General features: G+C 37.0%; 1 protein-coding gene across 1 annotated transcript in view; it reads right to left on the bottom strand.

Moving 5' to 3' along the window:
- Positions 1–23,565, bottom strand: part of FAP (fibroblast activation protein alpha) — a 74,755-nt gene extending 51,190 nt beyond the window's left edge. The window contains exons 1-6 of the mRNA XM_060621103.3: positions 23,428–23,565; positions 23,014–23,098; positions 5,636–5,734; positions 4,582–4,676; positions 3,586–3,660; positions 2,066–2,118 (exon numbers count right to left, since the gene is read on the bottom strand). Coding sequence (XP_060477086.1) covers positions 2,066–2,118; positions 3,586–3,660; positions 4,582–4,676; positions 5,636–5,734; positions 23,014–23,098; positions 23,428–23,433 — 413 coding nt within the window. The 5' untranslated portion in view covers positions 23,434–23,565. The remainder of the gene's footprint in view (positions 1–2,065; positions 2,119–3,585; positions 3,661–4,581; positions 4,677–5,635; positions 5,735–23,013; positions 23,099–23,427) is intronic.
- Positions 23,566–25,024: the final 1,459 nt, after the last annotated feature.

Raw genomic sequence — 25,024 nt, 5'->3', positions numbered from 1 at the left:
ATAGACTCTTCAGAAGCATATAGAAAATTTGGAATTAGTGGTATGTGGTCTTGCCTTGAATCTCAACAAATTTGTCATCCCTCACTTCCTAAATTATGCTATATTTACCTGACAAAAGACAAATTTGGCAAATTAGATAGTTGTGCAGATAAGAAAAGAAAGAAAGAGAGAGAGAGAGAGAGAGAGAGAGAGAAAGCAGGCAAGTAGTGGCTTGACTAAGTTCACTGCACAAAAGCTAAATATTTAAAATGATTCAAGGCCATAAAACTTATACAAGCCATAATTAAAATATTAGTATTGTCACTTTCTTTTGGAATGCTGTTTAATTTGTTGAACCTTAAGGTAGGATGTGGAGAATTTCAAAACAATTAAAAGAAAAATAAGGAATTGATTAAAGCCTTAAGAAATTGTGCTGAAAGAGTAAGGATTTTACTTCACCAATTTAAAGTTTTCTTGAGAGTAGGGTCAGTGCCTCGAGTTCATTTGTATCTCCCCATATATGCTTTTCACATAATGGGTGTTCAATAATTTCTTTTTGAGGGGCTCCTGGGTGGCTCAGTCGGTTAAGTGTCTGACTCTTGATTTCAGGTCTGGTCATGATCTCAAGGTTCGTGAGTTCAAGCCCTGTGTTGGGCTCTGAGCTGATAGTGCGGAGCCTCTTTGGGATTCTTTCTCTCCATTTCTCTTTGCCTCTCCCCCGCACACATGCGCACAACACACACACACACACACACACACACACACTCTCTCTCTCTCTCTCTCTCTCTCTCTCTCTCTCTTTTTCTCTCTCTCTCAAAATAATAAAAAAATAAACTTAAAAAAAGAAAAAAAACCTATTTTTGAATTTGGTGATGATGTGGATACAGAGAAGAGAAAGACCCAGAGTATTTTAGATGAGTTCAGTTTCTACTTTATGTAGTAGTTCACATTTCCTCAATTGACAGTTTAAGATCAGAATCATTCTTTTCTGAACTCTTAAAACAAGTAGATTTTGTTTTGAATTTTTGTGTTCTTACTGGACAAAAGAGGAAATAGACCATAAAATTTTTCAATACCTCTTCAAGCCATATAACTATTTTTCCCTTTTATATAACAGCAAATAGGATATCACATTAAGATGAGTAACTAAACCAATTCATTGTCCATACTGAGTCAGAGTGATTTTTCTAAAGTGCAAATCTGATTCCCTATTGTCATCAGAATGACATCTAAACTCTTCTTAATGGTTTCCTCATGATTATTTGGCCCTTGCTTCCTGGCCCCAACTCCTTCCCAACCTTACACCACCTCTCACTAGTCAGCATGCCCTCCTCCAATTTCAACTCAACTGACCTATTTTGAGTTTCCGAAACTCTCTGTGCTCTCCCTTCCCTTGGGGCCTTTACAGGTTATTCCTTCTGTCAGGAATTCCCTCACTAGGTGTTCTGCCTACCTACTCGTTCCTTTTTCTTTCTTTCTTCTTTCTTTCTTTCTTTCTTTCTTTCTTTCTTTCTTTCTTTCTTTTTTTGATTAAATTGAAATATTTCAAATAGTGAAGCATACAAAGAAAGAAAGAAAATGGTATGACAGATGACAACTTATCTACAGCCCCAATTTAAAAAAATATTAACGTTTTGCAATTTTAGTAACAGTTAATTTAAAATCAATTAATGGAGTCTGTGTTTAGATACAACTGAAGGAGATTTGCATCTCCTGCCCTTCTGCTTCCTTCCGTTGAAACAGCCACTCTCTCGTAAGCAGTGTATCATTCCCATGCACGTGTTTGTGCTTTCAGTATGTAGGTTTATGTCCATAAATGGTATATTTATAATTTGGTGTTCCAAAGTAGGGAGAATAAAACTGCCTGGTGAATAAAAATACAGAACATTTGTCAAATAAAAAGAGGTAAATGTTTCATAAAAGTATTTCCTTAAATTTCTTCATTTTTATGGGTGCCCATACACGGTAAAGAAGTAAAACACTAAGATCAGTAACAAGATAATGTAGTCTTAACTTTAAATCAGAGCGTGGAGTGAAAAATCATAATGGATTTAAGTAGTATCAATACATAGATATGAAATTTTACCCAGTATTTAGGTCATAGATGTGATATGTTGCTGTGTAAGAATATCTCCAAAGCTGTCGGAAAGAAGAGAGACAGAGACAAATTATGATTCTTAAAAAGCTTCTGTCAATAATGTATAATAACAAATGATTCAAGATTCAGAATTATAAAAGGACTATTTTCATAAAGCACTAGGAAGGATATGTTTCAATTCCAAAAGAGTCTTCATTTAAAGAGTTTTACTGTGGACTTTTGTGATGTTTGTCTAAGTTCCAGAACTAATCTCAGCAGTGATTCAACCCTCACTCCATAAAAAGCATATCCGAAGACATTTCTTAATATAAAAAGCTTTTCTTTGACACACTCTATCCTAAGAATTTTTCCTTTATGCTATACCTTGATTTGAAGTAAAACCCCCACGATCTCCCTGGCCATAAGGATTACCCCAAACCTGTGTAGTTCATTACAATGATACCCTCTAAAATTAGATAAAGAGAATTTTATTCAACACAGAGTTTTGTTACAACATGTTTGCCTTTCTTAAAATATAACACTTTTTAAGAATAATAGAAATTGAAAAAGAAATAGAAGCTCCATAGTTTATAATTCCTCCTGAAAAAAACTGCTCTTTTTCTCATTAAGTGTATTTGTTCTGTGGTTAGTGAATAATACAAATATTATTTTGGATTTTGTTTCTTAAAAGAGCTTTCAGACTCTTGGCAAAGAAACTCCAACTGGTTAAAACATGTCTTCCTGAAGACTGGTAGCGACCAGGACACGGTCTACTGGAAAATAATCAGCAGACTGAACAACTTGGTGGGGGGGGGCAAGATTAACTATTCATTCTGTTTTATATCTCACATAGGATATGAAAAATGGCAGTAAACAGGTTCTCTCTCTAAAGGTAATCACTAGAAGTTTCATTTGATAATAAATTCTTTTGCCTTCTTGCAAAATTATCTCGAAGTTGTGTAAGTAGAAAAAATAAGATCATCAACTTCCCTCTATAACTTCATTCAAGAAGGGGAAACGAAGTAAAGGTAAATGGTCTGATTTGGTGGGATATTCCTACCCCAGTTTTTTGAAGCCACAGATTTAAACCCTGGTGTACCGCTGACCATATATTATCCTACTTGAGCAAGTGAGTTAAATAAGCTACACCTCGATATTTCCATTTTCCATAACAATTAACTTTCACAAGGTTAAAATATGCGAGGATTAACTAACGACTTATGAAGTCAACTAGTTTTAGAAATAGAAGTGTAATTGTCCCGTTTCTGATAAATATCAGTGCCCCCAAATGAAGTCCCCTACCCCAGAGGAAAGTAGTTTCTACCGTTGGAGGATAACCAGACAAGTGCACCAAATTCTGAATTATGCGTATGTTCTTCAGTTATGTTTTTTAGGCTCATCTAGAACTCACATTAACTTCTTGAATATTTAGAGATAAAAATATACTCTCACTTCCTCTTACTTTTATAAACCAAACTGTGGATTAGTAGCAGATATAAACGGATATACCCAAATTAAATAGTCAATACCTTTGAATAATCACTTTCTAGATAGGCAAATTGCCGATCAGGTGACAAGCCATAATTTGAAGCATTCACACTTTTCTGAAATCATAAATAAGTCAATTAGAATATAGAAGAAAAACCAGAGCCATGTAAATGTGAAGTATTAAAAGGATATCACATAATAGACATACTCTTACGTACATATACTGTCTATGCAATTAAAAAAACATTTACATGGTACTGTATACAAACAAATTTATTAAACACTATGAGAGGAAGATGTGATACATAGAATATACTTTATGATTTCAGGAAGCTTAATATGTTAAACTTGAAAATAAGTAACGTATTGCAAATTAGAAAGTTCTATTGAAGAAATACAAATATAGCATTGCGAAAGCATTTGAAAAAGAGTTGATTAAATCCAGTTCAGAGGATCATTGGTTGCATGAGGAAGAGAGTATCATCTGAGCTTGACTTTAAAACATTAGCAGGCTTTTGAGGGTGGAGAAAGTGGGAAGAGCCTAGGAGCATAGAGCGGCAGAAGCCTACATTTCATAGTTCTTGTTTGTCGAGCGTGTATTCCAGGTTAGGTGCCGTCCTCCCACATTCAAATGTTACACTACTTACCTCTTCTAGAAACCCAGACTGGTATTATTCTTCCTACTCTTCAGAGAGAGAAAATGAGGCACACCGTGGCTGGTGTGGTATGGAACCTTATTTAACTTTCCATAGCTAAGAAGTGACAGAACCTGGATTTGAGCCTCAGTTTGCCTGTTATAAGGAATGATTTCTCAACTCTTATCTCTTACTACACTTTTTTTCGCAGAGAAAGAAAGATGCTGGGTGATTGAGAGGAGGCAAAGGCTGTAGTATAGTGTGACTAGAAGAGAGAACTGGAGAATTCAGTGGGGGATGGAACCGAGAAGGCTAGGTCAAGTGCTGAGAGTTTGGATTCTGTTCCTTGGTCATTGAGTAGGTGGCAAAGGTTTGAGGAGGAAGATGATGCTGGATACATACCATGGTGTTATTACTCAAAATGGTATATGATTCTCCTGTTTCAATATTGTAATATACTATATCATTATCTGTAGACTGATGAAGATATTCTTGTCCTTTAAACAAGAAGGAAAACAAACTTGAAATGATCCCCCTTAGTAGGAAATGCATTTATAAGAAAGAGAAACCTCCCTTATTTCACAGATGTGCTTTGCTTTTCTTCCCTGTCCAGGACATTGCTTCGTCAGACTTAAAATAATTAGCTGACAGTGGAAGGGAGGAAAGGATGCTCTTTCCTATTTTCCACAAAAATGCCACATTTGCTAGTAGGCTGTCCTATTGTGACCAGTTCAGGGTGCTGGGGAATAAAATTGGGTTTTCTCTGTGATACAACAAAGAGGATAAACTGGTGTGTTTAAAAACTGGTGTTAAAATGGTGTATTTGTTTTGAACTAAAAAATACATTATATTTGGGTTGTGTTTGATTTAGTTTAAAACTCTTTTGATGTGCATTTTATTTTCTAAAGAGAAAATTGAAAATATTTAACTGTGTTTAGTCCCACTTTAGATACAAACTATAATACCATAAATAATTTAGTTGACCTTACTATTTGTTTGGAATTATTTGACAATATCCTATTCTGAAAACGTATATGCAAATATCAATTTTATGGCCTATGAATGATTTTTTTGTGTGTGTGTGTGGCCAGGATGGGATTTGTCCATTTCTCAGATTATCTAGATTAACAATGGAATTTCTCTGTTGGTAAAATTCTTATGGCCTCTCCTAAATAGGTGCATATTCAGAAGAGTCATACAATACGCTCAGATTGTTCTAGCAATGTACTCTCAACTTTCACTTTTTTACTGAAAATCCAACTGGCATCATTACTATTCGGCAAATGGTTCTGTCAAAGGTGCTTTTGGTGGCCATTTGACTTATCTAAGTAAGCTCTCTTTTTTTCTATTTCAATTGATATGGCCTCTGTTACCATTGAGATGTATTGGCACAAAAAATAAAAACAAAAACACGTATTTTCAAAAACCTCAAAAGGTAAAGAAACAATCCACTTACCTGAAATCCAGTTTGGAAAAAATGTCTTATAGGAAAATGTCCCATTTAAAATATCCTTCAAAGTGAGTGTTCTTGTTGTACTTCCTTCAGAGTCATGAACTTTAGGGGAGATGGAAACAGTATTACTAAAAAGATGATTAATAACGCAAATAAATCCTGAGCCTGTCTCTCATCTTTCCTGTCTCCTGTAATGAAAACACTGCCATTGCTAAACTTTTCACCCCGTTAAGAGTTGTGAGTGTCATCTCCTTGATAGAGAGGCTAATCAAGGCCTAGAGAGACAGTCGGCTTGCCAGAAGGAGTATGATGGGCACTCAGGAAGGCCATGATGGGTTGTAGGAACCCTCTTCAGGCAGCACAGGGTGGTCAGAGGTCTTTTATAAACGATAAGATGACAGATGACCTGGGGCACCTGGGTAGCTCAGACGTTAAGCTTCCTAGTTCACCCCAGGTCATGATCTCGCAGTTTGTGGGTTTGAGCCCCTCCTAGGGCTCTGACAGCTGGAAGCCTGTAGCCTGCTTCAGATTCTGGGTCTCCTTCTTGCTCTCTGCCCCTCCCCCACTCGCGCTCCATCTGTCTCTCTCAAAAATAAACATTAAAAAAATATTAAAAAAAATTTTTTTTAATTCTAGAAGTAGAGGATTTCCATATAAAACCTCACCTAAGGTAGCTGACAAAGCACAAGGGCGACAGAGCGTGAGTGGGGGAGGGGCAGAGAGAGAGAAGGAGACACAGAATCCAAAGCAGGCTTCAGGCTCCCAGATGTCAGCACAGAACCCAATGCGGGGCTTGAACACATGAACTGGGAGATCATGGCCTGAGCTGAAGCCGGATGCTTAAACGACTGTCCCACCCTGGAGCCCCCCCCCCCCCAATATATTTTTAAAAGATGAGGTGACCTTCCAACAACCCTAAACCTTGCAAAGCTGGGATTGCAGACCTAGCTTAAAAACTTCGTCCTTTGTGTGCCTGGGTGGGGCTCGATGGGTTAAGCGTCTGACTCTCGGTTTCAGCTCAGGTCATGATCTCACGGTTGGTGGGTTCGAGCCCCCGCATGGGGCTCGGTGCTGACCGTGCAAAATCTGCTTGGGATTCTCTCTTTCCCTCTCTTTCTGCCCCTCCTCTGCTCATGTGAGAAAAGCCCTCTCTCTCTTTCTCAACATAAATAAATAAACTTTAAAAAAAAACCACACCTTATCTTTTAAGCAGTTCTTTGTACTTCATCATAGATGCTTGGCTTGGATTACTACTGGTTTGTCAAGGACATATTTTAGCATCCCATTTGGTCAGAAGAGATCAGCCAAAATCCTTACCTTCAGACATCTCAAGGGAGAATGTATCAATGAAAGTAGATAATTTCTTATCCTGACTGGAATTTTTATAAAGAGAAAGTGGGACAGGGAAAAAAAAAAAAGAACCGAAACCACATGATCTATACAAATGATCTTAAAATTTCCAGAAGTAGAGGATTTCCATGTAAAACCTCACCTAAGGTAGCTGACAGACCACAGGCAAGTTTCACCTACATTTGAATCTTCCAAAACAATTGTGTTTTTCAAACACGACTCTATTCTCAGAACACATTCATTACAGAGCTCCTGAACAGTCAGATACGCCAGATGGATAGTATGGCAACCATCTTCCAGTCCTCCTTCATATCCATATTGCCATTCTTCATCCCTCCCACCCTACCCCTTCTCCAGGCCATCACTTACAGAACCAAAACTTAGAAAAATGTCCTATACCTTGAATAGCATTTGTGAATCTGGTATTTGCCCATGTAAAAATAAAACTGTCGAAGATGAGAGCTATAACTTTATCCTCCTGCTAAACTGTCTCATAGCTTTCCATAACTCTTAGGATAAAGACCAAAAATGTTAGTCTGAACTATAGGCCCTGGATGGTCTGGGATGGCCCTCCAGTCCCTTCTTGCCTCTCTGTCATTTCTTTTTAGATTCCAAACATACTGGGCTTTCTGTTCTTCAAATACTCATTTCTTTCTCTGGGGCTTCTGCACTTCTTTCCACCTTCTCCCCTCCCATATCTTCTAGTCATGCTTGAATGCTTAATATAATGGCTACTTCCTCTGGGAAGCCCCTTCTGACCCTCTGGTTTAGATCTGGTTCCCTTGTTATACATTACCATAGACCATGTTCTTTTGCATGAAAACATTTGTCTTGATTTGTAATCATGTATGTATTTGAGTATTTTATTATTATTTCTCCTCCTTCTACCATATTCTCAGTCACAATAAGTTCAGGGACCATGTGTAGTTTTGCTCACCATCACATCCCTTTTATCCAGAATACAATAGGCATTTCATAAATGCTTGTTCAATGGATGAATACCTTAAATGAAGAATGGATGGATGGACAGATGGATGGATGGATGGATGGATGGAAAGATGGATGGATGGATGAGACTTATGTCCTCTTTTTTTACAGAATCATTCTACTACTAATTTCCTGTATAGCTTTGGTAAGTCAATCTCTGGCATCATAGCTTACTCACCTGAAATATTATGAAGGACTGTACTAGAAAATGATAATACTTCCAGTACTTCCACACTAGCTTTTGAAATTTGAGAATCAACATGCTCTATAACCTTGTAATTACATAAATGTACTGCCATGTGACAAGAGTTAATTGACCAACTGGATAATATCATCTTATGTTATTTTAACTGATTCACACTGATGTATGTATGCTCCATATGCTTAATTAGGACACTGAATTCTTTTCTTAATTTACTAAAAATTATTCTGGTGGCTATAAGAACAACAGGTGGCTGGCGAACCCTTTTGCAAGTAGACCCTAAATAATAACACTAAGTTACTCGGTTTTTTAAAATATTCATCTTCTTAAATTCTCCTTGAATTCTAAGCCAGATAGTTATTCATAATAAAAGTTCTTCTATTTAATTAAATGCTCTTGTGTAAGATATATACCACTTATTTTTATAATTCCTATTCAATGAATAAAAGACCATTTTACTACAATAACATTAGAATACTTGCTAAGTATTTTAAATAAATTTTACTTAACTCTTCTAAAAGCAAATTACAATCTGTTTCTAATATAGTCAAGGGGAAATTCTAATACTATTTGCAGTGGAAATTACTTTCTTTTTTGAGATGCATTTAATTTTGTCTACACAATCCTGAACCTATAGATGAAGAAATTTTCAATTCAGTGAATCCCTTTATTGTGAATACCGAAAAAAAAGCCCTAGATAATTGCTTTGTAAAAAACTTCTTTTGATATTAATTCAATAAATAAATATAACATTGGTGGTTTATTTATTTACTTTTTTGTCTAGCATAAGTAATGCTTTGACTTTGGCTGATGACTTACATAATAGATTTTCCTATTTAAATATCCTTGCATATAATTTTCCTTACTTGCAATTATGCTTAATCGAGAAATTCATAGCTACAGTTAATTTTCATTTCTGTAGAAGGTTAAATTAAGTGAGCTAATTGAAATGAAACATTGAGCTCTATGCTTGGAACATGGTAATCAGTGAATAAATGTTAGCTTTTGCTATTAACTTATCTGTATTCTTTAAATATTTTTTCCTTTTTTTAGAATTTGGGAATAGTTGACACACAATGTTACATTAGTTTCAGGTGTACAACATAGTGATTCAACAAGTTTATACAGTCATTATGCTATGTTCTCCACAAGCATAGCTACCATCTGTCCTGTTACATCGCTATTACAGTATCACTGACTATGTTCCTTATGCTGTGCCTTTTATTCCCGTGCCTTATTCATTCTCTGACTGGAAGCCTGTATCTCCCACTCCCTCTCACCCATTTTGCCCAACCAAATAAATATTCTTGATCAGTGTTTTCCAAACTAATTTGACCACTGGCACCATTTTTGTTTTGTTTTGTTTTTGAATATCTACTAAAACCACAGATGGGAAATGCAGTTTCAGATTAGACCACTAGTATATAATTAATGTTCACTTTTATTTTGATATAATAAAATTCATCAGTTGTGTTTGGAACATTTTGGTCATCTTACAGCTTTACAACTGAAATATCACAATTGTGATCGTAAATGCAGTTAGTACTAATATCACATACATGGATAAATAAAGTTTATAAAAAACAAGAATTTCAAGTTATTTTTAAAATACCTACACATTTTCCTTTTCATATCCTTAACAATCATACTGATCCTTGTCAGATTTTTCAAAAAGATTTTAAGGATTAGTTATTTACTCTTTTAGAACCTCTAATTTAGATTATTCAGGAAAGTTACATGAAAGTGTATTTCATACTACTCCCTAGTTAGTCATTTTTTTAAATGGGTGCATAGTAGCTATAAATGCCAACAATCTATATAGAGAACTTAGCATATGTCCTATTATGACTCAAAATATCTGAAAAGCAATTTTAAACATGTATTAATTAGATTGCTAATTAGTATAGTGATAATAAGCCCCACCAGCACCCAAGAAGTGATGAGTGGATGCACAAAAAACATATCCAGAGGAGCCAGTTATGTTGGTGTGGAAATAAGGTTCATGGCACAGATTTAGGGCAGGCCACTGCTCTTAACCTTACGTGTGGTGTAGCCAGAGCTCAGAAGGTGTGATTATGCCAGAGTCAGGCTGGGCTCAGAGGAGTACCAAATCAAATGGGAAGAATTTAAATTAGGCATTCTTTTCTTTCTGCTGAAAATGGCCACATGTTCATAAATGCAGTGGAGTAATATATCTGTTCTGAGAAGTTGCATTAGGTCACATAATATGAGTTATGAAACATGAAGTTTACTCAGAATTTCCAACCCAAGCTTTGGTTCTTTGTACATCTAGAAAGACCATAAACATAGTTATGTTTTACTACACTACCAGTGTTAACCCCTGTATCAGCTACCAGCAAAAATGGTCTTCCACTGGGTTCTATGAAACTGTCATTAGCTAATTGCTATCTCAGTACTTACCTAAATTTATTGTACACATACCTTTTTCATCTCTATATTTATGTGAATTGGATAAGATGTGGGTGTTTACCCATGAGAGTAGGGTCTGTATTTGATTTTTCTCATGCATATATGCCCAGGAGCCAGGACTACTTGGCATAGAGTGGGAGCACGATAAATAATTGTTGAATTAAAAAATAAATCAACTAAACAGATTTTATGTTAACTTATTTCTGTCAATTCTCCCTCAAAGATTTGCATATCCATGGGGCGTCTGGGTGGCTTGGTCGGTTGAGCGTCAGACTTCGGCTCGGGTCACGATCTCGCGGTCTGTGAGTTCGAGCCCCGCGTCGGGCTCTGTGCTGACAGCTCAGAGCCTGGAGCCTGTTTCAGATTCTGTGTCTCCCTCTCACTCTGCCCCTCCCCTGTTCATGCTCTGTCTCTCTCTGTCTCAAAAATAAATAAACGTTAAAAAAAAAAAAAGATTTGCATATCCTTACTCTTTACTCTCCTGTCCATGTTGTGAATTTCATGTATACACTCTTCTACCTGGACATATCTTCATTTACAGAATGCATAAAAGTTTAGTCCTTGGAGTCCCTGGGAGTGCTTTTTGAAAAACAGATTCCTAGTCCTTGTCTCAAACCTACTGATTTAGAATCTCTAGGCCCTGGGGCCCTGGTAGCTTTTATTTTTACCAAGCACCCCAAGTTGGTGCTTCTTCAAGGAATCCAAATTTAGTGATTTCGTTGAATCTACTTGATTCAATGTACTCCTGGGCCTATCAGTGGACTTGCTCTTTGCCTATAAATTCCTGGTCTGCATCCCAATCCATACCTCATAGATAAAGACACTCTACAACTAAGTGTTGATCGTGGATTTCAAAAGGTTGATGGTCTCTCTTAATGTTTATGCCCCTGTGCAATCCTCCTGCTCATTATCTGTTGAGGCTGTGTCTAAATGGACTCCTCTTTAGGTACATTCCCTCTGCTGATCCTTGAAGAATGGACAAAAGGCAAGGGATGTGTGTGTGTGTGCTGATTCTGCCCCAGATTAGATTAAAGGAAGATTGCAGGGAAAGCATGGGAGTCATTGTTCTCTAGTGGTTTGAGTGTGTGTGTGTGTGCGCACACGCGCGCGCGTGTGTGTGTGTGTGTGTAAATCGGTATAAAGTGCAACTCTGTGGCATCAATCACACTAAACAAGTTCTAGTCACTTGAAAAAAAATTCCACTATAGTTACTGTATGAATAAATAGATTTTCATGCAGTTTTCCAAATAACATTTTAATTTTGAAATATAACCTTTTGATTATTTTGGAAGTTTAGTTTTGGCATCCATAATTCTTAAACTTTAAATAGTTGAACAGAAGCACAAATGAATTCTGAAAGCATATCTCTCTTCTATACATAGCTGACACTCACTTGATTAACACCTAATTCCTGATAGTGCCCTTAAATTCAATTTGGCCCGTCTTTAGCACAAGTTACTCATACACCGCTTAAACACTCTAATTAACCATACTTTAATTATCTTCATTTTCAACCTATTAAAGCAAAGCTGAAAATTACTTCAATTACAAATCCAAGAAATTACAATTCATAGAAATGATTCACAAGTAATGATTCACTATTTTCTTAATTCTTTCTTAAAACTTTGTGTATTCTTTATCAGGATTCTGTTTCTATTTCTGCTCTTTAATTTTCCAGTCCTGAAAAACTGAGAGTTAGTGTTGGAGCAGAGACATCTGATGTTAGCTGTAATATTCATCATAAACTAAATGAGAAAATACGGTTTATTAAATGGGAACACAAATGGCTAGTAGGTCATTTTGCTGTCACTTTTGAACTTGATTTGGAAGCAATGCTTATGAGCCACCTCAGGGAAAGTGACCCGAGACCCCACACACACCACACCTGTGCTTCTGTGGGGTCTGCAGAGATGCTGTCTGTGAGGCAGCGTCACCTCCGATCATCACACCAGGTCATGCATGTTTCTGGAGTGAACACCGCAAGGGTTAAGGTAGGAAGTATTAGGGTGCGAAGTATACTATTCACAAACTAACATTATATTTGAGCAAAGGCTTACAACTCTGAAAAAAAAATAGATCTGAGGCAGCCTTAGACGAGTAATAATTTACTAGGTTCTTATAAGTACTAAGTACTACTACACGCATTGGTCCTATTAAATATTCACAGCAACTCTCGGATGTAAGTACTATTATCAACACTATGTTACAGATTATGAAATGGAAATTAGAAGAGATAAAGTAACTTGCCTAATACAGAGCAGAGATGGAGTTTAAATCCAGCTCTATCTGATCTTAGAGCCTCGCATTTTATTACTATACTGTGATTTAAAGTGAAAGCACACGTTAAAACAACCACAGAACAAAACAAACACAAAAATAAGGTCAAGAAGCAAGCCACACACAAGAGCGTAGAATAATTACACCTCAAAACGTAGGTGAAGAGAAAATGAAGCAATTTGAGCTTCGTCAAAGCAGAGGTCGCAAGAAACCTTTTAACGTCTCACTGAAGAATGTAGTAGTTGGCAGTTCTGAAAGCAATTTTCCACAATTTTCTCTACAAATAACACTAAACAACGTAAGTCAAAGGAATTGTCAGTTTTTCAAGTCCGTTTGTGTATTATGTCATTATTGTGCCATGTTATTATAATTAGGGCATTTTTTTCCATGATCTCTAAAGCTTTGAAGATCAGAGGACATGGTCAACATAATGCATGAGAACAGGAACAGTAAATGCCATTTGGGTGACCTTGAAGGTAAAAGCATACCTTGTCTATTTTTGAAGGCTCACTCAGTCTACGTTGCCAGCTCATCTGCCTCTAATACCTGGTTTAGATTTTGGAGTGGCTCCTATTGGTATTCCTTGGGGTCTGAGGAGAGCCACTTTCCTCAGCCATTTCATTTTAGGATTTCTATTACACATGGTTGGCCTGACTCACCTCCACCACCATTGCCACACTTGACCCCCCCTTGGATTTGTTCTTTAGATTCCAGACCTGTATATTAAACCTTATCCTTGGGGTGCCTGGGTAGCTCAGTCAGTTAAGCATCTGTCTCTTGGTTTTGGCTCAGGTCATGATCTCACGGTTTGTGGGTTCGAGCCCCATGTGGAGCTCTGTGTTGACAGTGAAGAGCCTGCTTGGGATTTTCTCTCTTTCCCTCTGTCTCGGCCCTTCCCCTGTTCATGTGTGTACATGCACACACACACTCTCTCTCTCTGTCTCAAAATAAATAAATACACTTTAAAAAAAAAAAGCCCTCCTTCTTAACATCTCCACTCGCACATCTCTCAGGCATTTCAAAATCAGTATGTTACAAGCTAAGAATAAAAGAATTCCACGCTGCCCCTCCAGACTCCTCCAAGTAATGGCACTACCATCCATGTAATTCCTCAATTCAAATACCTGGGAGTTATCCTTGACTTCTCTCCTCCCCCTCTTCCTTTTTCCAGCACCTAAACCTGACAACCCTGTCTCCAAAATCTCTCTCTACTGTGTCTGCTTTTCTCCATTTCTAGACCAATGGCTTCAAGACCAAGCCATTTCTCACTAGGTAGACTATAATGGACACTTAAATGCTCTACCTGCAACTTCATTCCTGGTATTTCATTCAGATTTTGATTTACGTTTTTCTAATGACTAATGATGTTGAGCATCTCTTCATGTATTTATTGGTCATTTGCATACCTTTTTTTTTTTTTGGATGGGGGATATGTCTATCTTTTGTCTATGTTTAAATTGGTTTACTTGCCTTTTTATTATTGACTTTTAAGAGTTCTTTATTCGTTCTGGATTCAAATCAGATATATGATTTGCAAATATTTTTCCCCATCTTGTGGGTAGTCTTTTCACTTTCTTGATGGTATCCTTTGTAAGCCCAAAGCATTAAATTTCAACGAAGTTCAATTTATGTACTTAGCCTTTTGTTGCTTGTATCTATGAAACCATTGACTAATCCAAGAACATGAAGATTTATTCCTATGTTTTGTTTTAAGACTTACATAGTTTTAGCTCTTACATTTAAGTCTCTTACATTTAAGTGTCTGATCTATTGTGAGTTAAGTTTTACATATAGTGAGAGGTAAGAAGTCCAATATCTGTTTTTAATGTGGACATCCTGTTCTCCCAACACCATTTGTTGAAGCATTTCCCCATTTAATTGTTATGGCATCCTTGCAAAAAAAATCAATGAATCATATATATAAGGCTTTAATTTTGGACTTGGAATTGTATTCCATTGATCTATATGTGCGTCCTTATGCAGGCAGCACACTGTTATGACTATGTAAGTTTTGTACTAAGTTTTGAAATAAGGAAGTGTGATTCCTCCAACTTTGTTCTTTTTCAAGATAACTATTCTGGGTCCTTTGCATTTCCATATGAATTTTAGTTTTCAGCTTGTCAATTTCTGCAAGTTATCTGGGATTTGGATAAGAATTACTTTTAATCTGTAGATAAATTTAGTGAGTATTGCCATCTTAAAAATATTTAGTTTTCTGATCTATATAAAGTTTATGTAGGATGTCTTTCCATTTATTTAGATCTTTTTGTACTGTTTATGGCTAATGTATGTTTATTGCTAATGTACAATTGTTTTTTCACACTGATCTTGTGTCTTGCAACTTTTCTGAAGTTGTTATTATTTTCTAAAGTTGCAACTTTTCTAAGTTGTTTGAATAATTTTCTTTTGGTGAATTCCTTGAGATTTTCTATAAACCATATTATATCATCTGCAAATAGAGATTATTTTATTTCTTCCTTTCCAGTCTGGATCCTTTTTATTTCTTTTCCTTACCTAATTGCCCTGGTTACAACCATCAAAAAATATGGAACAGAAGTGGTGAGAGAAGACATGCTGTGTTGTTCTTAATCTTAGGGGGGAAGCACTGAATCTTATAGCACTGTGATGTTAGCTGTGAATGTTTTGTAGATGACCTTGATCAGATAGAGGAAATTCCTCCTATCTTTAGTCTGCTCAGTGCTTTTACAATGAAAGAGTGTTAGATTTCCTTAAATCTGTCCTGTGTCCATTGAGATAATCACGTGGTTTTTGTCTTTTTTTTTTTCCATTAATACAGTTTATTATAGTAATTGATTTTTGGATGTTAAACCAACATTCTTGGGATAAATTCCTCTTGGTAATGCTATATAATCCTTTAAACATAACTGAATTTGGTTTCCTAGTATTTTGTTGAGGATTTTTTTCATCTATATTCCTGAGAGATATTAGTCTGTAACTTTTTTTCTTGTGACATCTTTGTATGGGTTTTGGTGTCATGCTAATACCGGCCTGTGGAATGAATTGAGAGGCATTCTTTTCTATTTTTGGAAAAGTTTGTGAAAGATTGGTAATAATTCTTCTTTAAATGTTTGGTAGCATTTGCCAGTGAAGCCATCTGGGCCTGGGGTTTTCTTTGTTGGAAGTTTTAAAATCACTAAATCAATCTCTTTAGTTCTTATAGTTCTATTCAGATTTCCACTTAATCTTGAGTAAATTTGGGGAGTTTGTATCTTTCTAGAAATTTTTCCATTTTATATATGTTACCTGATTTTTTGGCATACAGTCTTTTCATCCTGTTACTTTAAAGATTCTATCACATCAAGGGTGCCTGTGTGGCTCAGTCGGTTGAGTGTCCGACTTCAGCTCAGGTCATGATCTCCCAGTCTGGGTTCAGGGCCGCGTCGGGCTCTGTGCTGACAGCTCAGAGCCTGGAGTTGCTTCGGACTCTGTGTGTCCCTCTCTCTCTGCCTCTCCCCTGCTTGTGCTCTCTCTCTCTCTCAAAATAAATAAATAAACAAATAAATAAATAGACGTTAATTTTTTTTAATTTTACATATTCTATTACATCAGTTTTTCTACCAAGTATAAAATCATAACCTATATGAAAAAATTTAATTTAGATACTAAGCAGTCATATTCTTTTTATGATTAATAGGAATAAAGGTTAATAACAGTTGTCAGTTATTCTGTTTTTACTACATAATTTTTGTTAATTCACAAAGATACTGAAATGAAAAATAAGTTCTTTGCTTTGCATATAAATGAGGAATAAATTTATTTATTTATTTATTTATTTATTTATTTATTTAACATTTATTTATTTTTGAGACAGAGAGAGAGCGTGAACGGGGGAGGGTCAGAGAGAGGGAGACACAGAATCTGAAACAGGCTCCAGGCTCTGAGCTGTCAGCACAGAGCCCGACGCGGGGCTCGAACTCATGGACCGCGAGATCACCTGACCCCAAGTTGGCCACTTAACCGACTGAGCCACCCAGGCGCCCCGTGGGAATAAATTTTAAACAAAAGATTGGCTCGTGTTTGATTATCCTATGGAAAATCATTTCAATTTGTGCCTACTGTGCTAATTATTACAATATATTTTAAGACTCAGTTTGACTGTCTCTGGTTCTTAAAAACTTTTATCCCCAAATACACAAACCTGATTTGAGCTTTAGAGGTTTTTTTTCCAAGTATATCTGTGACTAGAAGTTCTTGTGTAAGTTGTAACACAATTCCCTTTGGAAATCAGAGACAGGTAAACTCCTCTGCATGATGGGACACATCCAAACACGGATTATTTTCTATATTATTTAAAATTTGGCAAAACTCATTGAAAGTTTGCCAAGATTCATCTTCTGTGATTTAAAAATCCAAGTGCAAATTACAGAAATATAATCTGCAAAGTTGATTTGTTTATGCTCAACTCAAAAGCTCTTTCATGTCCATGAACTTTCTGAACCTTTTCCTCAATCCTTCAGACTTGCCCATATTTCCTCCAAAAGAACAGTGAAAAAATAAGCTTAAAACTCTTAGATGTTTGAGGGAGTCTGTTTCACAGTTCTGAATGTTGATACTGGGAAAATTTCAAGCCCTAAAAACATATTCACATCTCCTTTGAAGATGATTTCGTCTCATATGTATCTGATTTTACAAACAGTGATGACGGAGGTTATAGTAGTAGTAATAGTAATATTACCAACTGTGGATTTTTGCCTAAAATGCAGACATCCTAAATTATATTTCTTGAAAAATACTGATTTCGGTTCTTTCCAAATTGCCTATGGCTTCAGATATCTTCTGAAGTGAATTATATAAGGCATTACCTAGCTAAGGAAGCAATCACTATAGATTTTATATAGGTGTGTGTATAACTGTAAACATAGGTGTATATACATATTTTCCTGTGCTAACTGGTTTACACAATTTGACCTCACAGCTATCATTCTCTTTTTGATTCCTTGAACTTCTTGAACACTTTCCTGCTTCAGGGACTTTGTGCCTGCATCTCCCTCTGCCTTGAGGATTTATCCCTGGCTGGAGGATTGTAACCCCCCTGTCCTTAAGGTCGCAGCTCAATTGTCATCTCAGAGGAGGCTCATTGATGACCTTCTTTACAGACCGGATTGTGTCCCCCAAAATTCAAAGACTGAAGCTCTAACCTTTGATGTGATTGTATTTGGAGACAGTGCCCTTAAAGAGGTACATAATTAAGGTTACATAAAATCATAATGGTGGAGCCCTAATCCAATATAACTGGTGTCCTTATAAGAAGAGGAAGAGGCACCAGGAGTGTGTGTGCATAGAGAAAAGGCCATGTGAGGACACAGCCATCTACAAGCGAAGAAGGGAAGCTTCCAAAAAAACCAAACCTGTCTGCACCTTGATCCTGCACTTCCAGCCGCCAGAACTGTGACAAAATAAAGTTTTGTTTTTTAAGCCACCCAGCCTGTGGTATTTTGTTATGGCAGTCCTAGATGTCAATACAACCCTCACTCTACTTGTTCTAGGTAACATTTTTAAGAAATTGAACTATCTTGGATATTTATTTGCTTATCATCAGACTGCTCTTTCTTAAGGATGGAGATCTTGTCATCCATGCCCTAGACTAGTGGCAGTTATTTGGAAGGTGTTTAACAAATAATCGTTGGACAAATAATTGACATGTCAGGGAGCCACAGTGGACTGGATGTTGTGGATATTGGATAACTTTAGGCTGCTAATCTCAGGTTTTTCATATTTAGTAGACTGTTATTTTTAAAAAATTTTTAGGTTTATTTATTTATTTTGTGAGAGAAACAGAGGACGAGCAGGGGAGGGGCAGAGAGAGAAGGAGAGAGAGAATCCCAAGAAGGCTCTGTATTGTTAGCTCAAAGCCCAATGTGGGGCTTGAACTCAAACCGTGAGATCATGACCTGAGTTGAAACCAAGAGTCAGACACTTAGCTGACTGAGCCACCCAGGCACCCCGTAGATTACTAGTTTTAATCCTAGGAGGAATCATATGCTTCAGTCAGTCCAAGGGTTAAAAATCCAACTGTTTTCAGAAGTCGGGCAGATATTGTAAATGAATATGGTGTCCTGTGCACAATAAAATGGGAAGTTGTATGGTCTGTGGCAGACTGGAGAATGCATTGCTCATCTAAAGAGAGCACCTACTTTTCAACTAACGGTTACCATGGGCCCAATGTTGCCAGATCTAATATTTAAAGTGGAGTAAAAAATCTAAGATTTTTATGTGAAATCTTCTGATTCTTAAAAATTGGCAACTAATACAAATTTGTATAAAACACTGCCAACCCCAAAACAACAAAAAGGGGCAAAATGTTTAAAGGTAGACAGAGGATTTCAGGGACATCTGAGGCTGGACTTCCAATGGTTCTCCTTCCACTGAGAGATCCTGGAGGCACTGCCCAGGAGAACTTTCAACTTCTCCACACTGCATTCTCCCTCTCTTTTTCTTTTCTTCAGTTTTATTCTGCACCTCCCTTTCCAATTTCCTTTATCTTCTTCCTTTTTTCTTCTTGCTTTTGCGCCAATGCTGCTAGTGTCCTATATGAGTGCGTTGTGCACAAAAGTTTCTGAAAAATACTTGTTTTTCATTCAAGGAGGTGAGGGATAAGAACAGGGATGGTACCCAGGGGTAAAGACTCCCTACTCTCAGAACGGAGAACACTGTTGAAATTGGAATACATCAACGGCCTACTTGCCATGTATGTTAGGATGAAGAACACAATAAAATTCTGGCTGTCACTATTTCAGTAGCTATTCTATATTAAAATCATAAACAAAAAATAATAGCTAATACTTGTGGAGCATTTGCTCATTATCATGTGGGGAACTCTACACGCAGTAGAAGTTTAGGGGAGGGGCATCGCATGCCCACCTTTCCTTTCACACACAATTTATACAAATCAGGTCCAGGAATTCTGAGAGTGTAAATTATGAGGCAAGGAAGGCCATATAGAATTTACTTTTGAAATTCTAGGGGCGCCTGGGTGGCTCAGTCGGTTAAGCGGCCGACTTCGGCTCGGGTCATGATCTTGTGGTCTGTGAGTTTGAGCCCCGCGTCGGGCTCTGTGCTGACAGCTCAGAGCCTGGAGCCTGTTTCAGATTCTGTGTCTCCCTCTCTCTGACCCTCCCCTGTTCATGCTCTGTCTCTCCCTGTCTCAAAAATAAATAAAACATTAAAAAAAAAAGAAATTCTGGAACTTCTATCACTTTCCAATTCTAGTTTTTTTGGTGGGTTTGTGTTTATCTCTTGAAATCTCTTGTAACAAGATCTGTGCATTTGTCTTTGGGGTTGGCGAAAACAGGGGGCAGGTTAGTTTCATTCTTGGCCTCATTGCATCTTCACAAGAGAAGTGGAGCAATGCTTGGGAAGAAGAGAGAAAAAGAATAGAGTCAGGAGACTAGAAAGGGCATCGCTGAAAGGAGAGTCAGCTGAGGCCAAGGGGGATAGCCTTGGGCTAAGGGATAGAAAATCCTATGAATTTCCCATTTGGTGAAAATAAAAATGGGAAATTTTGGAAGTATCCAAAAATGTTGTCCCTTGTTTTTATTATTATGTGAGTGATGTAAATGGATCTTTTCATTTCACTACTACATTTTCTATTTTTCCTAAAATCCTGCCTAATTCCTCCACAGCTCTTTTAGAACTGAGGCTGGTGTTCCTGGGACCTTCTCCCTGTGTGGAAAAGCCCATCTCTCTCCTTCTGTCACTGAGACCTGGTGGGGATTGGCAGAAATCTCCTCTGGTGGTGATGACTATGCATCCACAGTGGGTTTTTACCTTGCATTTAAGAAGGAAATCTAGACCACTGCATCTTTGTTTCCCCAGTAACTGGCACAATGATGGGCAGGTCATTGGTGGGACTCAATTCGGTAATTAATAAATAAGCAAACCAATGTTTCTTAAGTGGGTGTTTAAGTTTCTCAAAGGAAAACTGTTCTTATACTGGCACAGAAACCCTGGGCTAAGAATACGAGGGCACTTGAGGCCAATGTGAGGTAATGGTATTTCTGAGGAAGTGTGAGAAGGCTAACTGGAAGCTTACTTGGCATTGAATTCTCTGTTCCTCCTTCCCTTCTCCTCCTGCCTTATTACCTTAGATGCTATTCTGACCAGGCACCGGACAGATGTGAGAGCGAAGTTCTGGATCTGGGATGATTAAGGAGTGAGGTGAGAAGACAGGAGGGAGGTCAGAAGGATGTGCTTAGCATCAGGGCTGCCTATACACTGACTTGAGGGAAGGAAAACTTCAAACCTGTTCCTGCTCAGAAAAGTAAGGCAACGAATAGTCCCATGTGCAAGTTATTGAAGTGGCAATTCTGAGAAGTGCTTCAGCCAACTTAGAATAGAAAAAGAATGGTATCATGGATACAAAAGATACAGTTCTCAGCTTTTTTTGTGTGTGATTTTTCTGTTGTTCAATGAGTAATAAAATTTTATCTAAAGTTTAATTTGATTATTTCACTCTTTCAAGAAATTACTTTGCTCGGAGACTAATCTTGTTGGTTGAAATGGACAACTATGTTACAAATGATAGGACTTCAAATATATATGTAGATTATAACATATTTATGTGTGTAATATACATATCTAACCTTGGGAAGAAGGTAAGGATTGAGATCGTATACAACTACACAAATGTCTATGTGTTGTATGCTTTTTATAAATGTATAACCATAGTATGTTTGTTATTAAAAATTATGAGTTAAACTGCAAAGTGCCAATGCAATCCAATCTTGCTTGTGGACATGGCGGCAAGCTCAGAAGAATATCTACACACTTTTTGTTCTCAGAACATTAATTTTGGGGGGAGCAAAGTGTTGATTTCAAGTACTGGTGAGTTTCTCTCAAAATAAGGAGTTAATCTTGAACGGATTAGCATTCAACAGGTCACTTAGACCTAATCCACCATCTGACAATTAATAGTATGAGGGAAATATGGCCCAAAACCTTTGAGGTGAGACACTCGTCTGAAAACAATTTTAATTTGAAAAAACATATGAAAAATATGGATGGGCACACACATCTCAGCAGCCTAAGAATAATCAGTGCCAGAAGATAGCAGGAATAAGGACTAAAGATTACCACTGAAGATCTAAGAACACTGCTTTCATCTTATTGACTAACTTCTTCATTTTATAGTTCTGTGAAAATCCCAGTAACATTTTGAATTTTTCAAAATATTTTTCTATTTTGTTTTTTTAAAGCAACAGATCATTTTTTTAGCTAAAGGCTTACCGCTGGTCTGCATTTATCGTCAGTTAACCTGTAACCAAAAATGTTTCCCATCTTAGTTATCATAAGCTTTTAATATTTATTAGTACAAACTTTTCTCCTTTCCCGAGATCCCAACACTCAAGACCTGTTATTGTTGTGATATTTTTCCTATTTTAGAATTTGAGCTTCTCTTCATCAACTGTTTCATAAAAACTTATTCCCCTAATATCACTGGATTATTTGTAGACAGTCTTAATTTAAATTCAGACTAGTCCCAATATCAGTTCACACTATCTTCCAACTTACAGCAAATTGAGATCAATGTTAATCTTTTAAAAGGATCAATTTATCACTAGACATAATGCTCACTTGATGATAGTCTTCTAATCTGATTTTTCATTGCTACTGCATCCAGAGCAACAATTTCACCTTTTCTACACAGCTATTCCTGCGATATCTATTTTCCACTGCCTTCTTAAATTTTTAGAACGATTCGTAATACAAAACCCCATAGGCTCTGTTTTGACTTTTCCATTCTTACTTTATTTTCCATAAGCGAATCCGATAATGAAAAGCAATGTTAGTTAAAAATATTTTCTCTAAAGGCCTGTCCAAACTTGTAACTTAGCATATATTGTTGGCGGGTGTGTGGGGGGAGTGATACGGAATAGTGCTTAGGCTTTTCTATTGCTGAAGTAATACTGGAAATCCCTTCCTACTTGTGCCTTAAATTCCTCAGTATTTCTGGTTGCTCAACAACATTTCTGTGAGCCTCTATGTCTTCTTAGAAATAACAGACTCACTTTGGGAAATAGACACTTAGGAAATGTTCGATCACTTGCGACCATGCATTAGTGGACTTTCCAAGCTATCCTAAGTAGAGAGAGAGCAAAACAGAGAAAATTCTTACCTCTTGAAGGACGTAAGACAATGCACATCACCAGCAAAGCAAGAACAGCAGAGGTGGCAATTCCAAATACAATTTTTAACCATATCTACATAAAATAAAGAAAATTGACAGATGCACAGTTTCTGCTAGGAAGTAGAAATGGCAAGATTTTGTTTACACCTTAATCCTATTTCTCCCTCCCCACAAAGCTTTTGATTGTTTTCCACTGATCTGGCTATAATTGCTGGAATTCTTCCAGCTCGGCCAGAACAAATGTTTCTGCAATATATTCAGAACAATCTCTCCCTCCCAACCCACTCCAGGAAGTCCATACTTATGTATAAATCTTTACCTTCTAAACAACAGAAAACTCTGATCAAACTCAACCCAGTTAGTCCTCATTCTTTAGCAATACCTGAGGCTGCATATACTAACCTTCATTTTTCCAGATGTTTTTGAAAGTTAGCTGACTTCACAGCGTGGGTCACTGGATCTGTGAAAACCGTTGAAAAGCAGCAAGTCTGTCTTCAGAGTTGGAAGCTGAAGCTAGGACAAGGTTTTTTTTTTTTTTTTTTTCTTTCCACGGACTTTTGAATACCGTGCCAAATTTCAAAAGATTTCTGTAAAATTAGAAACAGATTTTGGGGGCGTTCTTGGCCTTAAAATGAACTGTGAGTGGCTCAAGGGAGGTTTTATAGCCTTCTCATCCTTGTAAATTCTACACCAACATCTGCTTACGTTGACATACAGAGGTTTTAGTTTTATTTTTTTTTTTAACAAGTTTGGGTTTATGTTTCATTTTCTTCTAGAAATCGCTCATGGATCACTTTGGCAAGTATAAACTTTTAATTTGCAACCGAAATAATTTAAAATAGTATAACTTCCAGGTACATACAATATATATATGCCTATTTTTTTTTTGCAGAGAAAGAAAATTAAAGCCATAGAAGATTTTATGAGACATACACCACATAACTGCACATTTTTCTTCCCCTGGGAGATTATGAGGTACTTGCGGACAGAAATGTTTTTCTTTCAGCACAATTTCTTTGTCCATATAGCACCATATGCACTTTCAGTAAATACAGAAGTTTAAAAATTCAACTGTCTAAACCCACGACTGCTTTACTTTAAAGAAATAAAATGCCATCTGGTGAAATTTAGTATGGGTTAGGTGTGTATGCACAGGCCAGAAAGATGGAAAGATCAGTAAGAATAATTTACCAGCAGACCTTTGGAAGAATGGAAATGGCTTTGCAAAAGTGATATTTCTGCTCCCATCTCAGAATATATTCTGAGAGAGAAGACCATTTAGTAATTATAAAGCCTCTAAAACAAATAAAAAAGCATTTGAAAATAGAAGTAAGTCTTAAGTACAATTTCCTTTTGGCTAAATCCATATAATTCCAAAGCAACTGGTCAATTCAACAGACCAGAAAGATGGTTGACTGAATTTTTAAAAAATGCATGCATACAACAGTTTCTTGGAGTTTTCTGGCTGGCTCAGTGCAGTTCACTTGGATAGATTCTGTGGTTCCACGTAAACACAGTTGTTAACCTACTGTGTCTTTTTTTTTTCCACCAACGATTTGCTTTTCTGGAAGTTTATAATGTTCTCAACCTGACTCAAACAACCTTCATGGTGACATTTCATGGGTTGTTCGTGAAAGATAATGAGGAAACTATACTGAAATCTGTTGCTGTTTGCTTTAGTCAGCTGGCCTGACTACCATGGGAGGCTCTCTCCAGCAAACAGCAGGACAGTGGCTTGTGAACTTCCTTTCAGACATTCTCCAGACATCCCTCCCTGGATTCCAGTCTTATGAAAATTCTGTTGAGGAAAATGAGTCATTCAGCACTTACTGGCAGAGAGATGTAGCCACCCGGATTCTAGATGAGTCGCCCTCTTTTGCAGTTGATGGGGCGAATCCTTTACAAACTGAAGCAATGATTAAGAGTAATATCCTGGTTATGCTCTATAGTTGCAGGCATATCCTTTGATTGTGAGATCCTCAAACCTGAGATAAAAGCC

This window comes from Panthera onca, chromosome C1, assembly GCF_046562875.1.
Source record: "Panthera onca isolate mPanOnc1 chromosome C1, mPanOnc1 haplotype 2, whole genome shotgun sequence".
Taxonomy (NCBI): Eukaryota; Metazoa; Chordata; class Mammalia; order Carnivora; family Felidae; genus Panthera; species Panthera onca.
The sequence above is the reverse complement of the archived record's forward strand: the minus strand, read 5'-3'. Positions and strand labels throughout refer to the sequence as shown.